Raw genomic sequence first — 18,745 nt, forward strand, 5'->3', positions numbered from 1 at the left:
ATACGATGGCAGAGCCGGCAACAGGACAGGACGCCGGTTCCCACAGTGAACCTGTTTATGTCTCAGAGCAAAACAAAAGCTCCTCTCTGCCAGTGTTGTTGGACGAAAGCACAGCAGCATAATGAATGCAGAATGTTGTTCCAGCAGATATGGCCCTAAATGTTTGTGTTTGGGCTGCAGTCGGTGCATCAGGAGATTATTGGGTCTGATTCTAACATCTCTCCTGACTGTCCACTTAGCAAGTAGCCACCGGCTCAGCTTACTGCTGCAGACCAAGAGAAGATGACCTTACAACACCCTAACCCTACATGTAACATTTGCTGTAAAGCAGAGGGACGTCACCAGGCCAACTTTTTAGCATGCATCAGTGTTTATTACAGCTACAGCTACACTGTATCCTGTTTGTCCATTCTGATCTCTTCCAGTCTGAATCAGCGGTATTTTCTGTGTAATTCTGAACCCCCCTATCCCTCACCCCCATCCCACCCCACCCACAGCATAGACATTTGGTTTTCTTTCTTACTCATCACTTTGAAGGGTCAGACAAAGTCCTTTTAGTCACTGTTCCTCTGCTCAGCCTCAGCACAATCTGCATGATCACACACTACATTGATTTAGATGAAAGAGAAGCAGCTTTTTTTTTTTTCGAGAGGCATATCACACTTGATTTATAGCCTGCACCAGCACTGCATTATAAATTGAAGAAAGGAATTCTTGAACTGTTATGACAAGGGCAATTTACCAGGTTTGGAAATGTACCAAGTTTGTTTCATGCATCTGTGCACAACAGCACTGTGAACACACACACACACACACACATACACATACACATACCCTGATCAAATAGCATATTCATTACATCTTAAAACAAAACATCTTGTACACATTTTGCTTTATGTGTTTGAAAGTCATTTTAGATCCAAAAATAACATGTTTGCCAGTTTGCTCATGCAATATTAAACACACCTTCACACCAAACATGGAGTTTATTCTCAGTGCTTGGAGCTCAAACAGATTTGCTGCAAACACATTCACACAGAAACACACACGCGTACAGACACCTCCAGATAATACAGAGTTATACAGAGCAAAAACTTCACTGACGCTGTCACTATTTCTTAATTAAAGAGCTGAGAGGTGCAGTGCTTGGCTCATGGTGAAGTTTGAAACCGAATGAAATTCATTCTCTTTGAATTTTTTTTCTCTCAAGTTGAAAAAGCTGCAACCCAATCTAGAGCTGGGAGATAATTCACATTATCATATAGTGAGTCAGTGAAATCAGACTCTGACTCTGAAAAAAAAAAAAGTTCTGGAAGTTTTTGTTCTGCACATATGAAGAGATTGAAGCTCTTCATCATGATGGAACTGAACATCAATTTGATTATTGTATCAGATCTAGACACCGTCACATTATGATATATATTGAAACAGGAAAACATTCATATGAATTACAATATTGCCAAAATGTGACCATGATTCTCACAATTTTTTGCAATAATAATATTTTCAACAATCTGACAAAAAATGTTTAATCATTGCAGTAACATAGAAGCAGGTGCCTGTGATCAATGTATAGCAGTGTGCAGAAGATTATGCAGCTGCTGTGTCAGCACTGTATTCTTCGTTTCTGTCTGGGAGTGCTGTCTTTTGAAGCCTTCCTCTTAAAAAGTTAGGACCGCCATCACATCTGTAATCAAACAAAACGTGACCACTTAAGGAATTTCTTTCCACCTTCTGCTTTTTCTATCAAAGAGAATATGTTCCAAATGATTTGGTTATGCTCGGTTGTGCCAATATAGATTGTCTCTTCGGTTGTTTACACCTCACATCAGCTGTTGCACTTTGATTTGATTTCCTGCTGTCTTTGTGCTCAACTGGTGCTTTTGTGTGTGTGTAGCAGCCCTTTGCTGTTACAGTCTTTTACACCATTTACATGTTGTTGTAGTTTCTTGTACATTTTTTATGAGTCTGATTTTGGATATTTTAAAATCCTAACCCTTTTCACACTACTACATTTTTATTGGAAGGAACTCCTCAACATCACCTCAGCAACTTGCTATGAGACATTTGTGCTACTGTAAATAAGATGTAGCACACCACAACATTCAGCCATATGGCACAGCTCCACTCACTCCTCCACCTGTTTGTTTCACCTCCATCTCTCCCTCACCCTTTGTCCTCTCCTTGTTCTCTTTCTTCCAATACTGTACTCATCACTTACTCATACCCAGCCCTTAGTCTCACTCACCTTTGCCTCTAACATGTTTACCCAGTCACACACACACACACACACACCTGTGCTTGAGAGTGGAACGTGTGGTAAGCAATCAAACATGATTTAACTCTCCTGGTAAACATGAGAGACTCTCGTCATCTGGTTTACAGTTTCATCCTCAGCGTGGCAGCAGCAAACTCTCGGCCGAACCAGGGGGAAACAGCAAGACACCAGAGAATTACAGCTGTTGATGCATAGATTCAGTGCGACAGCTGTGTGGATGTAATGCTGTGCAAAGATTGCAAGATTTCAGGAAGGCTCTCAGCATTGGTTTTGTGGAAGTCTTCAAGAATATTTAGTTATTTATTTTCTGTTTATATGTCCAGCAAGATTGAGAGGTGATTCCTTCCTTCCGTCTTATTTACTCTCATTGATATATGACTGTTTTTGATAGCAGGCTGTTATTGGTGCTGATATGTACTGTTCATGTATTTTTGTTGACATTGTGTTTTATTTTTATTTCTAGTTTTTATGTATAATGAATTAAGTTTACAGTTTAAAATGTATATTTACTAAAATGAAGTACTTAAGAGATTATTACCAACGATTTGAAAAACCGGCAGATACACCGCAGTTTTTTGTTTGCTCATATTGCAATATTGTTATCAGCCTCAGAAATCTGTCAGGTCAGGCTCTAATCTGTGATCTGAATCTTTTAGGGTGTGGCCACTGCAAGAAGATGAAGCCAGAGTATGATGAAGCTGCTGAAATACTCAACAAGGGCACGGATGTAAGTTTTGTGACCTTTGCTTGTGTTTTTGTGTGCACAGCATGCATATCTACAGGTCTGCATGTCTTGTGCATTTTTCATGTCTCACACTCTGAAGATCCTGCAGAACCACACGGTGTAGCAGTGACTCATTAACAGATCATAATAATCACTTGCTTTGCCTGAAGGTGCAACTGACACGCTGGTCAGTCTGTCCAACGGCCCAGTTCTCGATGTGTTTCTGATTAGTCGGGTGTGTTCCTCACCTCTCCTCTCCGCCATTATGTCCTCTGTGGTAATCTAACACTCCCCAGCCAGGGGCAGGGTCTATAAAACTCCAGCCTGGTGACTGAAGCAATTATCTCATCCATGAGCGTCCCCTCGGCCCGACGCTTGGACCTTCTTCTTGTGGCTCTCTGCCCAGTGCTGGAGGTCAATAGGAGAAGGCTGACCATTATCTAATATGGATTGACTGGAGCCTCTCTCACCCTCAGCCCTTAAGGCCCATAATATCATTTATTTTTCTCCTCCATGCTTCTCTGCTAGTGTTTTTAATGCATTTTTAAATAACAAGAAGCTCTGTGTGCTGATTTGCAATGCTTGGACTAGGACTGGTTCTAAAGTGGTGTTAATTTGTGTCATGTAAAGGGTTAGTCGAAGGAACCTTTATTGGTCTAATTGGACAGATCTTTCTATAGTTGTTGTTTTACTAAAGACTGACTTAAGATTTGTTGTTGTTATTACTTCACAGAGTCCAGGTGTGTTGGCAGCAGTGGATGCCACAGTGCACAAGGGTGTAGGGGATCGCTTCAAGATCTCTGGCTTCCCAACTGTTAAGTATTTTGAGAAAGGTGAGGAGAAGTATACGCTGCCACAGCTCCGAAGCAAAGACAAGATCATCGAGTTCATGCACAAGTGAGTCACACACTTAACAGGCAGGTCAATCACTTCTTTACTTCTGTCCAACAAACCGACACATTTAGACACACACTCACACTCATGTACTTTTTAGTAATTCAGTCCGGAGCTTAAACATTTTAGCTGCACTTTCTTTTGTTCTACATTAACTGCAACACGTCCTCCCACAGTAATAGATTCATAGAAAGGGTCAGTGTAAAAAGTAATGGATTTACAATTACATCAGTCCAGCTGTGGCAATTACAGCCTCCTTAAAGGCAAAGCCTGTGACCAGAGGTCAACAGACATTATCTTATATACAGCTGACATAAAGTTTAATTCATTGAGTATTATTATATCACTAGTACTCACATGTGCTTTCTCTGTTTCTTTATTTACACCACTTTTACCACCTACAATAAATTTAAAGCACTCCTTTCTACATAATATCTCTTTGCTCTTGTTTCATGTGTCTAGTCCCCAGGCACCTCCTCCACCGGAGCAGTCTTGGGAAGACAAGCCCTCCAGCGTCAGCCATCTTGGATCAGAGGATTTCCGCGAGGCCCTGAAGAAGAAAAAACATGCTCTGGTCATGTTCTACGCTCCCTGTAAGAGCTTAACTCATACCAGCTCTACTTAACACCCTTAAAATAACCTTCAACAAAGGTGTAGAATTAATCCTGACAGGCTCAGCCCTAGTTGGCACTGGACAATTTTCACAAACAGTTGAATTTCATATGTTTGGCTGTTTTTGATCAAAATATTAAGTGTGTGTGAAGTTTTTGCAACCAAGTGTGATCACAGCCCTGCTCAGTTGGGCTTTGTGTGATCGTATCCTGGGTTTTAACCAGTGTGTATACGTAACTCTGAGCTGTCTGCCAAGCTCCTCAGTACATCACACAGTATATAAACTCCACCTAAGCCACAGGGAGACTCAGGAATGATTCACATTACTGAGAATAGATTTGTGTAAGTTAAAAAAAGAGAACATATCACTCTTCCTGTGTTCCCAGGGAAAACAGGAAATTCTATAACGCAGCTTTATAGTTAAGCCATGAGAAAAAAATCTCCTGGAAAAAAGTAGTTGTCCTGTTAAATGTTTTAATTGGCAACAGAATTACCTTTATGTAGCTGTATGAACTGTCACAGTCTGACTTGTCAAAATGCTCAATGGAGTTTAAACTTCAACTTCTTCAGGGAGATAAAACTTTGTGTGTCCAGCTTTCCAGTGTTTAACTGAGGGCTTTCAAAGCTAGTTAAAATAAGGCTCTGTGAAAGGAATTTCTAATGATAATGATGAAATGAAATTTACCAACTCTGCAGCTCTAATGAGCTTTTTAGGCTCTTTAGCCTTTTTTAGGTCATTTATTTTTTATTTTACAGTCCACTTACTATGTTGTTCAGTCTCCTCAACATTTCCAGTTGTAGCAGGCAGCTGTTTGCATTCTGTATGAGCCCAGCACCAAACAGCAGACAGACAAGTCTAATAGCAAAAGAGCCAGGTGTATTTCTCAGGGGTTGGTGGAGACCAAAGCAAAGCTAAATAGACCTAAATTCACCAGTTGGACACAAAGAAAATCCAAACGAATAACAAGTTCAAAGGAATGAGAATGGATGGTTTTTTTAAACTTGCTGTGGATACTTCTGCTTCTAAGTAACCAAAAACTCAGCTAGCTAACCAGCTAGCCCTGACCCGTATCGTCACTTTCCAATAGTGACTCACATAGCACTGCTCAGTGGGCGTATTATAACTACTTGTATTATAAATACAATGATGATTGCCAAACCTCTTGTCAAGCAACAATCACCATCAACCAAACATCAACAAAATTAATTCAGATTCAGCAGAGTAAATTCTGAAACTGAATTCATCTGTTCTCTAACTGGGCACATGTGGCTAACGGAAGTCAGACTTCAGTTTTAAAGTATTGTCTTTGGCACCAACTAACTCAGCTGTTTTACTTTTAAATGAGACTTCCATAAAGAGAAAGGCAAGTCTGTGTCATTGAACTTGTTTTTGACATGATCTCTTAAAAATGTCGGGACCCAGGGTTACGACACTCTTCACCAGAAACAAAACACAGATGCAAGAGGAATACAGAGCAGATAACTTGCTTAATTATCAGTACATACATAGACACACACCCTGGCTTCAAAGCCAGACAGGGCACAGCGGTCAGGCTGCTGGCCCTGTTGGCCCCGTTGGAGCTTCCTTCTGCAAAGAGATGCTCCATATGCACATCAGGCAGCAACAACCTGCCCCCCCTCTCCCATTTGTACCCTCACTGTATCAGGTTGAGTCTAATAGAGGATTTTGTCAGTCACAGCTTCTAAGACGTCAAGGCTTAAGAAGTATGATCAGACAGAACAGTCAATATTTTACAGATGTTTGGGTTATTAACTTAAAGCCTCAAATCAGCATCACTTAAACTAAACTAAAACTAAATGATGTCATATCTTCTGTCTCTTGCTCACCCTTACCTGACATCAGTCAATACTGATTTGGAAGTTCCTAAATACCCATTTACTGACTCCTGCATGAGTAGGTGTAAGTAATGCTGAGTTCCAAACAAAACATCTTGGTGCATTTAATATCAAGATGCACTTTTATTTCTTAGCCTTCTCTTCTGTAGTTTGCACAGGATCGAGATGCTACACTACTTTTACCTGGCAGCTTTGTCTGCTGGTCTCTCTACATCACTGTCTGCCTCAGTCAGTAATTAAGAGGAAGACAAGTGGAAATGTCTGTGCAGGCAGTGGAGAGAAATGAGAGTGACAGGTCTCATTATAAACAGCAGACCTACCTTTTATCTGCATTTAAACATCTTGGATGACAGGAAATGTGAATGCTGAAATATCCCTCCACAGTACTTAGAGTGCAGTCACCTGCCCTTTACTCAGTTATCTGCTCTCGTTCCACTGGTTGCCAGTCTCTGAGCAGTAACAGTGATCTTTCTTTTGTCTCCATGTGAGGACAGAAAACACAGCATATGCATCTGCTCTGTTTTTTGATATATCTGCCTCAGAATTGTGACAGAACCGTTAAAGGTTTAGAGGACGTTGAATATTGCAGCTAAAAAGGGTACTTCAGCGGGAAATGGTTTTCCGAGCTGTGCTAAATGCAGGCTTGGAGAGGTAGCTTTGAAAAGGAAGATAAATGGAAGGTTGCATGGAGAGTTGATGTACAATTGAGATGAAGGTAGAGTTATCTGTGTGTATGAGAATGCTTGTGGGCATATCACACAACAGTAAAATACTTATTTATAACTGTGGCCACCATCTGTTAGTGCACTTGTAGCCTGTGAAATCCATTTACAGTGGGAGTCATGTTAATGACTCATGGGAGCAAATCCTGAGATCTTGGTTATAACAGGGCCAGTGTCAACAATAATTAATACTTTCATTTATGTGATGAGATGTATCATTAATAATCTGTTATGCTATTTGGGTGATCTCCTTCGGGTGGCTTTAATCTTCATTAGAGCAAGTACATTCTATGACCAATTAAGGGAAATAATATTGCAGCACACAATAACATATTATACAATAATGTTCCTGTTTCAACAAAGCAAGGTCCATAAAAGAATGTTTGTGATGAACCAGGACGCCGACTCTGAGCTAGGCCTTATCACCCAACATCAGTGCTTGACCTCACTAACACTCTTGTGGCTTAATGTGGGCACATCCAAAGTATGAAACCTGAAGAATGGAATCTGTTAGAGAGCAGATTAATGCCCATGGTTTTGGAATGACATATTCAACAATCACATATGGGCATAATGTTGTTTATTCACAGATTCTTGGCTGTGTATTAGAGGGGTTAGATGAGTCAAATAGCACCTCCAGAGGGTTTAACCAGAAGTTGTGGCATCTTATTAACCAATGTGTTTCCATCCAAGCAGCCAGCACTGATTAGCTTCACAGTCAGTCCACAATAACTCTCACATGGAAATTAGCATTAGTAAACTTACAGTAAAACTGTCTCAGATGGCTTGTGAGAGAAAACATTCCTCCTGTAAATACTGTAAATACCTCCTTTAAATATTGTCCATTTGTGAAGTCATATCACCCTTATCCTCCACATAAAAGCTTTTATCCAGACACCCACTGACAGTATGATTTTCTTTGCCTTTGGAAAATCTATTTGTCACCACAAGATTTTTTTTTTTTTTTTTTTTTTTTTTTTTTTTTTTTTTTTTTTTTGAGCTTTTCACCTTTTCAGCAGAAGAATTCAATTTCCAACAGTTTGATTGCACTGAACAGACAAACTGGGTACTTGACATTAGCGACAAAAGAGCAAGACAAACAGAAAATCAAAGGAAGAAGATGTCATAACAGCAATCACTCTGCTTGATTGCGAGTGCTATGCAAAAAACACATCTTTCCCTCCTTTAGCGAGATGGAGGCAGGATCAGAAAATCTTCCCTCACAGATTAATAGTTACCATACAACCTTCTGTCTGTAAACATGATCTGTAGTTGTGGTACCTAGAGGTGTATTTGTGTAAGTATTGACATACTGTAAATGGATGGCTGCTGGAGCAGAGCGAGCTCCAGGGAGGTTGTGTTTATGGCAGCAGTAAAGAGATTTACAGTCTCTCATAACATAAGTGAACCATCTCTAATCTGGCGTGAACCTCTAAATAACTGCAGGATTGTGACAGGGCCACGTGCTTTATGAATATGTTGGAGATTGAGTAAATGATGCATTAAAGTAATTTGGTAGCACCTCCGATTGTGTGCGTTTTAGTAGCATCATGTTTGTGTGACGTTATTGCCTTGCTGCCGTGTTGCTCAGGACATGAGGCTTGATGCTGTGGCGTAAATGTGTCATGATGAGCTGTAATCACATCCCATCTGTGTGTTCTCCTCTCCCAGGGTGTCCACATTGTAAAAACGCTGTCCCCCACTTCACCACAGCGGCGGAGCTCTTCAAAGAGGACCGCAAGGTTAGTGTTGCCTCTTCACACGTTCAGTTGAGTACATATATTCACACCCAGCAGGAAGTGATGTGGCAAGGACCCGTCAAACTCAAGCTGACTCGTAAAGTTACAATGCTAGTTTCCTGTCACAGGCCACTGTTAGAGGATCAGAGTGGATTTAATTTCACTGGGGCGTGTTTAGCCTAGCTTAAACATACAGGATGTCTTTTTTTGCCACTATGGGGTCTCTCAATCAAAACAGTAACAAAAGATGCAGTTTGGTGTCGTGGTTATGATTTCTTCAGTGTCAGTCCCTCAGGACGTTTTTACCAGGAGGAGAATAATCTGCAGAGGTCTCCTCCTCTTCAAAAAACATGGACCAGGTGATTAAATCCAGTAAAAACACTGAGTAAAGGTTCACATCAAAAATCGTCCGACAGGGGCTTGAGCTATTTGCTCAGCTTGTTTCTCTGATAGCATATGATCCACACATTCGGGAGGTTTTTACCGGGAGCCGGTAATTATTTGCAGAGGTCCCTTCCTGTTCAAAACAAACAGATCCAGTGATTAAATCCGGTAAAAACACTGAATAAACCAGTTTCACATTATAAAATAAGTATTTCTCTTAATCTGTTTGGTGTCTCAGAGGCGCTCCAAGCTGAGCTGCTGCTAACATTTGCTCTGCTTTATTCTCTGATAATTTACAATCCAGACGTCTGATGAGTAAAATCCTTCATCTGGTTAAAATATATAGTTAAAAACGACCAAGATCTAAAAAATGTATCCAAAAATGTGCCTTAAAACTGGATAAAAGGTCAGTTTTGACCACTTCTGACAGACAACCACAATGCTGACACAATTGCAAATGGGGTATGATGCCATTAACAGGTGACCAAATGAAACAGATCATTACCTTGATTCAAATTATGCATTTCAGTTTGAGAATAGCTGGAAACATTTGGGCTAAAAGTTGCATATTATACCTTTTAAAGAGCACAAAGTCTGGACTAAAAAAGAAATTGCTAGCCTTTGTTAAGAATACAGTACACACAAAGTACACTCTTTCCTACACTGAAGATCTTCTTCTTTATGACTGATGATATTGTGTGATGGATAAGAATCACAACATCTAAAGTGCCTAAAGCTTTTTCACAGTACTGTATATCTCTACTGGACTCACAGAGGGGACATTTATATCAAACCTCTAACATGACTGGGTGTGAGAAAGCAAATGTTTTCCAAAATGTTATAGCTTTCTTGAAATCTGCATATATAGAACCTGATGGTGCTGCATGTTCATTATTTGCAATATGGGCCGCACACTTTTGGTTCAGTATGTATTGCTGTCAAGTATGAATTGGATTAAATGTTCAAATGTTGTGACACTTTATGTTAATTCTGTATCTTTTGTACTCTGCACACAGGCTTTTTTGACTTTCCTTACAGCTCCATAGGTGTCACAGTTTCACAGTGTAGAGTTGCAGGTGAATAATCTGAAATTCGCATTAAGACCTGCGTAGTGATTGGACTCAAATACTTCATACTATCAAACTCACAACCTTAAACCTAGAACTCCTTTCACCTCCTTCCTGTGTGTCTCCATGTGACAGTTAGGAATTTGACCACTTACCTAAAGCCAACACAGGCTCATCAAATCTTCGGCACACTTGAGGCTTGAGGGTTACTGAATATTCCCGTGGTCACAACAGGACACACTCATCCCCATCCCCATCCCCATCCCCATCCTCCATCATCTCTACTCCCACTTATTCCTTTTCCCTCAGGACTTTTGTCCCGACACCCTCCCACTCCCGCTCTTCCCCATTAATACCCTCTGACTGCAGGGCTCAATATTTCCAAGCCTCCTTAACTGTGTGACTCACACACACACACACAGTAAAAAAATTTTTTGAATGTAGGCGCGTGTCTGGCAATACAGTGAGCTATAATTTATCATCTCAAAGTGACACCTTAAAAAAAACCCCATCAAACTGTTGACTCATTGAGATGCTTAGTGTTAAGTGCTCGTGTTCCAGTGGTGCTCCAGCAATGTTGTTGTCTCATTAGTTTGGAATTTTTCAAAATCATTGTCAAATGGTTTGAAACAGTGACATGTCCGCAACATCTTAGTCATCCATTTTTCTGAGGCAATCCTTTGTAACATTTCTCGATAGAATTAAACCTCAGCAGATGAGCTGGAAGTGTTTGTCAACTTTAGGAAGTCATATATTCCTCTGTTGATTCCTTCATTCTTAGTTGAGCCTGAAATACATCACTACAACCTTTTTTATATAACCAGGTAAGTCATTAAAAACAGATTCTTATTTGCAGTGGTGGTCTGGCCTGGTGGTTTGACTATCATAGACTGAGACACCAGTCAGTCAGACAAGCATAAGCTTTGATGTGGAGGTAAAATTCCCAAAATGGCCACCATGAAACAGAAAGTATTGAAACCCTAACCTCCTAAAAATGACTTTGTTTTGAGAGAAATGTTAGGACTTTCAGAACAGCGTGAAACGTTTTTTTTAGATCCAGTATCCAGTGGCCACAACAGCTCAAGGCTCTTTGGCATTGCTTCACCGCTCAGCTGCGGTGCTTGGATCAGTATCCTTATGGTAAAACCTCCACAAGCTGCTGAACCAGGGGACCCTTATATCTGTGACGGTTATATAAGTACAGAAGCTTAAGATTTTTTCCCTAACGTCGTCCCTCAAGTGGCCAGTGGAGGTGTGAAGTTGTGTTTGAACAAGAGAGCTCTGCGTGTGTTTACTTGGCAATCCTCTCTATTTATAAAGCCGAGCAACAGTGTATTGTACCAGACCAGTGTTGATCACAGTCTATTAGCTGCCCTTGCCTCATTTACCAAAGACAAACACGAGCTTAGCTCTGGCTTTGAAGACACAAACAATTAAAACTCCACATTCTGTGCTGCATGACAGCAGGGAGCTGTGCTCAGGGTTTGTTCTGAGCTGTTTGTCTTTTCACCAAATTCCAATCAATAGGTTCACATTGTCAGCAACTGCTTGTTTCCAAAAGCTGTCTGTTGCTACTGAGCAATGAGGTATGGAGTTTCTACCTATTATTCATTGTATTTTGTAAATTATATAGCTACAACATGATACATTGAAAATAAACCATTAAATGGAGCTTTACTGGAACACTGTCACTTCCTGGAAAACAATGACTGAGGGTTAGATCTGTAGATCTCTAGTTACACTGTGAAGCTGTTTTTTTAAGTGTGTCGCTGTTTTGTTTATCCTATGCAAAAAAATAGTCCTTCACTTTCGAGCATGGATGCTAGAGTCTCTCTCCAGTTGAGCTGGGTGAGAGCATCCATGTCCAAGAATCTGCCAGCTGTGCTGCCTAACTTCCTGTTGGCTTCCCAAACTATAAAAGAATAAAACAGATTTTCGAGACTTTCCAAATGTTATTGAACAGAACGGATCAAATTCTGATAATTAAAAAAGTAGATTAATGTATTCAATATCTTATAGCCACTCCTTTTCGATGCTTGATTGATGATTGCGCATTGGGAAAATGCAGCAAAGGGAAGACAGGACAGGCCCTGAATTTAAGAGAGATTTGCTGCTACTACTGCCATGAAAAGGAGAATGTGTTCTTTTTTTAAATTTACATTGTCTCTCTTTAAAATAACTGATGCTGATGAATTAAAGTATTTCTTGATTTTCTTTAGTACGGGTTTTGCAGAGCAGCTTTGGGACAGCTGAGAAGTACAGGAGCTTTGCTGTGAGAACAGAGCACGTTGTGAGTGTTATCAGTATAGTTTTATTACCACTCTGCTCTTCAGTGTGACACTGGTGAATTGAGACCAAGTCAATTGGTAATGCGCTGCTCCTTAGAAATGTTGCTGTTGGATCAGTGATATGATTTGTGGTCGTCTGTCACTTGAGGATGGATCGATAATGGAACCAGCTGCAGACATTGAAAAAGAACATTTCTACGACTTCATTTTGTTCTGTCAATTCACACCAGCTCTGATTGATTACACAGGAACGAGCAGTCGAATGGTGTCTGGTACTTACATTATGTCCCTTGTTGCTACTTAAAGGGCTCTGTGTATCTCAAACTGTCGTAACTCAGAGATGGTCAAATATTACAGGACTTCTCCACTGTTAACAGTATCTTTTCATGAACTAAGAATGGGATGATTTTAAGCAGTGTTGCCAGCTAAGTTTTTGTTGACTATTTTGCTTTTTCAAAGGTGAAACACTGCGGTCCTGCTAAATAAACAAAGCTCACAGCAAGTCTGCGAAATCCTATGTGGGAGCACATAGAATTTAAGACACTTGATTAACAGACCAGCGAAGCAGATTATCCCTTTATAGGCTCTGTCCTGCTCACTGGTCTGTAGTAGTCTCCAGTTTTCCCCCTGTCTTCCCTTTGCATGCTGATGCACACAAAGCCACTGCTCCACCAATAGTGTACTCATCTAACAGTATGTTGATGCTTATGCAGATTCTCAACATTTGAGTATTTGTATTTGCATGAGGGAAAAAAATCGAGAGGCGCATGTATTTTGTAATTAGGACAAGAAGTTTTGAGAGTCGCTTCACGGTAGGACACGCAGAGAAAGTGTCTAATACATTTTCCTTCCGCAGCACATCTGTCATTTCCACATTCAGCCTGAGCAGACAGATGGACGGCGAGCGATTATTTGATGTTGACAAGTTCAATGTGCAGCGTTCAGCACCCTGAGAGAGGGTGACATTTCAGCTGTCCAAAAGGACACGCTGAGTGAGCCATGTATCAGTGAGGCGGCATTTACGCCTCATTGGGTGGCTTGTCACTAATCGATGCAACAGCTTCGCAACATAAATCTCCCTTGTTGTTTTTATGTAGGAGTGACTATTGTGGGATCTTTCTTCTCCACCACCCACTCCAAATGGTTTAGCTGAAGAGCAATACATCAGTCATTCTTTCTAACCTGGAAAGAGAAAGTAGTGGTCTAAATTGGGATCAGAAGAGTGTGTTGAGCCTGCTCAGGGCCAGCAGCTGAATATATGTGAGCACTTGCTGTAAATACCCATTTTAAGAGGATAAATATTGAGCTCTCTTCTAATACCCTGTGTGTACTTATCTACATTTGATCTACAATTATAATAAAGTTTATTTGCTCTCAAAAATATAGTAAGTGCTTAAAAGGACACAGAAATAATAACCAATTAAATATGAACAATAAAAATGCTGGATGTGAATTAAAATCATTTTTATAGAAGAATAAAACAAGGACGTAATGATAGAATGAGAGCCAAATCATAAATAAACCTGCTTTCAAAAGGGTTTAAGAGGCAAAAGATGTTGCAAATCTTGCCAACTTTTATTTCCACAGACAGGACAAGTGAGAAGCTCCATTAAACTTCGTCATGGTTGGAATTTTTTGTTATTATTAGATAAAATAACCCCAACTATTTTTAACACACAAAAGTTTTCCTTGGGTAACTTTTTTCTCAAACACAGATAAAAGAAGGCTTTCTAGGGCGTTTTAACCCACATACAATACATGCTGGCAAGTTTGTTAACACACTAAACAGTTAATTTATTTGAGTTTGAGAGTTGATGACTTGAAATTATATGTTTTACATGACATTAGGTTAATAATAAAGTTGATAAATCCCTCACTCCATGTTGTATTATTCTTTGTTCACTATTGTCTGTTCTCCTTCAGATTGTGTACGCCGCTGTGGACTGTACTAAAGGACAGAACCACGAGCTTTGTAAGCAGGAAGGGGTGGAGGGCTACCCAACATTCAACTACTACAACTATGGCAAGTTTGTGGAAAGATACAGTGGAGATCGTGGGGTAAGTTGGACCACATATCTCACCTGCTTTGTCACTTACTGCCTCTAACACTACACACTCAACACCTAGTCTGCACATTAATATTCTCAGTGATGATTTTACTGACCGTGTGAACCCATAAAACCTCACTTTTTGCTGGAGTTATTGCAATTTCTTTTTCCTGTTACAGAGGTCATCTATACTGTATTGTTCAGCCAGAGAAGGTGGATGTTTGCTACTCTTTTTCACACTGGGACTATTTCTTTTGTGGACAGATCATCACAAATGGACAGAAATATTATTTAAACTGAACTTTTCATGACAAAATATAGCAGAGAATAGGTAGCAGAGAATAATACAGGTAGAGGTTAATATTTTGGATGCGGCTGAGCAGAATGACCTTGAACCGGGCAACAATATTTGAATTCTGTGGTTATGCTTCTTATCTCAATCCTGTCAGGCCAAGTTGGGAAAATGTTTGATGACAGGACTCTGATTTATATTAGATCAGAAAAATTTCAAGATTGATGAATTGCTTCAAGTAAAGTTTGTACTTTAGTGACTCACTAACTGTCCCTCTCTCTACAGGAGGCAGGCTTCACAGGTTTCATGCGCAGCCTCAGAGGACGTGACCAGGAAAAGGTTGTCAAGAGGAAGGAGGAGCTTTGAGGGTGGTGTGCAGGGAGGGGGGCGTTGCACTGCACCATTTGTCATTGCACTGTGACCCTTGACCCTGACGAGGGCCCTATCCGCACTGACATGGGAGACTTGATGACCTCAGCGAAAGGCTATTTTTTATACAGTGGTGATCACGTTTGTAATAATACCAACAGAGTACCTACAGTCAGACCGACCACTTGAGACTTCCTTTTTTCATGGATATTCTGATGGGCAGAAAATTCACAGACAAAAAAAAGTGATTTCTTTTTTCTTTTTTCTTTTTTTGTTTTGCCCAAACACTGTGACTGCATATGTGAAAAGCTACACCCTATACAGTATCTATGCAATACTGACCCCTGCTTTGCCCTGTGGGGGAATGTGTGACTGACTGACACCCATAGTGGTGGGTGGTGGTGGGCATCATTAGTTAAAGATGGAGGCTACACTTTACAGGTGTCCTAATCAAGTCCCATCTGTCTTTAGAAGAGACACATGCTGATTATTGATATACACCTGCTCCAATATTTTTGTACAGAATCTAAATGTCTCAAGTCCACAACCATCCAGAATATTGCTTTGTTCTCCTCACAGATCATTTGCAAGACAACTGCATTTAACACTAACATCTGAAACAGCCCAAAGCTGTGAAAAGTGCTACTGTAGGTAATCAGGTACTGTAGCAATGTGAGGTAGTAGAAATCATGGCCAAAGGGTCAATATTCTGCATGGTTCCAAGCTTTCATGATTAGTTTTGCTTTTAGAATTGACTTATAGTTTGTTTGTTTTTTGTTTGCTCAATTCTGTGGCCTTACGGATATAAAAATAATTTGAAAAATTGCTGGAATTGCAGAAATATGAAATGATAAGTGGAGAGGAATCAGAGGCCTGGTGCCCTTGTAACTCCCTCAAGTAAGTCATGGAGGAGAGCACGTCAAAAGAGAAGAAAAAAGCAAGACCATGAAATGCCAAATATTAATGTGCATTGCCCTTGATATTTTCATGCTTTGTACATTTCCAAATATTAACAACATCCTTAGCTGACATTTCACCTCTTGTACCTCCTGTTATGTTCATTCACAATGGGAATTCATCAGTTTTAACAAGGGTTGGGCTCATTTACATAAGTTTGGGAGAGGCTCCTGTATTTTGCATGTTGATCATAAAATATCCAGAACATAAATTGTCCCTCCATCCACTAAAGTCATCAACCAAAATATCCTGTATTCAGCTGTTGATCAGGGAGTTGTTGGAATAATTCAGACCTCTGGTTTACACTTTGAGCATTCAGGGTTTTTGTTTAAGTTTACAGTTTGTTTTATGGCACCATGTTTCCACCACTTTCTGCTGAAAAGAACAACACCAAGGAGCCAAGAGCGAAATGACAGCACTCAGGCCAGTTTTGCGCCGATCTCCATCTGCCTGCCATGCCTTGGCCTCAGTTAGCTTGGACACCGCTCTCCCAGGCCTTCCATCATATTCAAAGAGATGACTTCACAATACATCCAAGACATAATTGAGTGTTAAATGAGTGAAGTCTCCAGACTCCCTCCCTGATTCCCCCAGCATAACATCATGATCAAGTCAGAGCCACTATTATTACCTCTGTGGCATTTTTTTTTTTATTGCTCTGTGTTTTCAGCTCCCACGCTTTGGCCAACATAAATATTTAAAGGCTTATCTGTAGCTGAACTTGTTATTCAAGACTTTGGTTTCTTTCATCATGAATACGGTTCTCAGGGATAGCGAAACACAATTAAAGGGAACTAGTTTGTTTGTAATTTTGCATTCCAGCTGAATAAGTTTGAGCCCCTAGGTCACCAAATTAAATATTGTTTGTATCCCAAGAAGAAAATATTGAACTTTTTCTGTGCTATATCAGAATATCATGTATTGAATAAGACGTATTGTCAGTTGATGTTACTGAACCATTTCTTGTCATACGCATAACGTTGTGATTCTTAATGGACTACTTCAAGTGAAACTGTTTCAAATGTTCTGGCTGGCACCAAACACTTGTTTGTGTTCAATGTTTAGTGTGACTCATCGTATGCAAGGGCAGTTTGAAAGAATTCAATATACAGTTAGGTGTTGACATATCACCGTAATTAGGTGTTCATTCTCCTCTCAAGGGGAAATAATTACCGTTGATTACTTTGGCTGTTTGTTTTCTTTAGGAACCTCCACAGTGACATCTCACGTTTGTTGAATAATAGAAAAACCACCTCTGTCTTATCCCAAAGGTATCCGTGTTGTGTGGGGATTTGTCACACTTAATGCCAAGAAGTCATTGTTGCCTTTGTGGATTTTTCTGTGCCCAGCCATATGTACAGTTTTGCCCATTGCAGTAAGGACCTTCTGAGATAAAAAATAAATAAAGTCAAACATTTCCAGAACATTTTTCTCACTTGTTTTTATACATTATAAACATCTCTGCTCCTTTTGTGTCACTTTACAACCAAGTTTTTAATTGAATAAGTGTTGAGCCAAATTTGGGGTGTGGCTCTGAGGATGGCAGTGTTGGTTAGTCGGTCAGTCCACCGCTTTGATCAACAGTGAAATGTCTCCAAAAACCAACAGATGGATTACCATGAAATTTGGCACATATGTTCATGTCCCCAACAGGAGGAATTGTAATACTTGGCATCTCTAGTGCCACCATAAGGGCAAAATTTTAAATTATCCAATAATGTTGTTCATTACTTAATAATAATGACTAATAACATTTCCATCAGCCTCAACTGCACTTTGTAATGCTAACAAATTGTTAGCATGCTAACATAGCATGCTCAACTTGTAGCTCAAAGCACCGCTGTGCTAACATACAGCAGCTAACGTGACTGATGACTCCATTTACTAGGGAAATGGATGGGAAGCACTAAACAGTATCCATGTCATTAAGAACAAACAACACTATTACTGGATTATTGTAGTAATTAATCAACGCAAAAATAACAATGGCCATGACATAACTGCCTTGTCCATATCCATTCACTCTGAATAAAGAGACTCTTCCTGTATTGTAAGTTAGAAAACACTGTTAAAACTCTGAACTAAAAAACAACACTGTAGACACATATATTATCATTTGTTCACTGAGACAGCACTGTGTGAGAACATGTTAATAGCAGCAGCACCAGGCCACACTGTCGGCACAATGAAATAAATAGAAGTTGACCTTGTCGGGTGGCATGGCTGATGCACACTCCTGGTGAAAGCAGTTGTTGTGCTTGTTTATTTTGACATTTTTCTCAGTTCTGCATCTCAGAAAAGAAACAAATGGACCATGAGCAGCACTCAGCAGATCTGACACTGATGGCTTTATTATGAGAAATGGCTGGAAAATGGCACAGGGCCTAGAAGTGACCCCACTCATTGTGACGTCGGTGAGAACAGCTGTCACAGCCCTGCTGCCTGAACTGTGTTTCAAAGAGGACAAGCCTGTCAAATACAGTTAGAAAAAAAAAATACTGGTAGGATCAAGGT

General features: G+C 40.1%; 1 protein-coding gene across 1 annotated transcript in view; it reads left to right on the forward strand.

The window, feature by feature from the left end:
* pdia5 (protein disulfide isomerase family A, member 5) overlaps positions 1–17,655 on the forward strand; it is a 53,297-nt gene extending 35,642 nt beyond the window's left edge. The window contains exons 12-17 of the mRNA XM_071480871.1: positions 2,935–3,005; positions 3,736–3,899; positions 4,359–4,489; positions 8,759–8,829; positions 14,489–14,623; positions 15,191–17,655. Of these exons, the coding sequence (XP_071336972.1) occupies positions 2,935–3,005; positions 3,736–3,899; positions 4,359–4,489; positions 8,759–8,829; positions 14,489–14,623; positions 15,191–15,271 (653 nt within the window). The 3' untranslated portion in view covers positions 15,272–17,655. The remainder of the gene's footprint in view (positions 1–2,934; positions 3,006–3,735; positions 3,900–4,358; positions 4,490–8,758; positions 8,830–14,488; positions 14,624–15,190) is intronic.
* Positions 17,656–18,745: the final 1,090 nt, after the last annotated feature.

This window comes from Trachinotus anak, unplaced genomic scaffold (genome assembly GCF_046630095.1).
Source record: "Trachinotus anak isolate AG129_WGS33_773 ecotype Australia unplaced genomic scaffold, CSIRO_AGI_Tana_v1 ptg000001l, whole genome shotgun sequence".
Taxonomy (NCBI): Eukaryota; Metazoa; Chordata; class Actinopteri; order Carangiformes; family Carangidae; genus Trachinotus; species Trachinotus anak.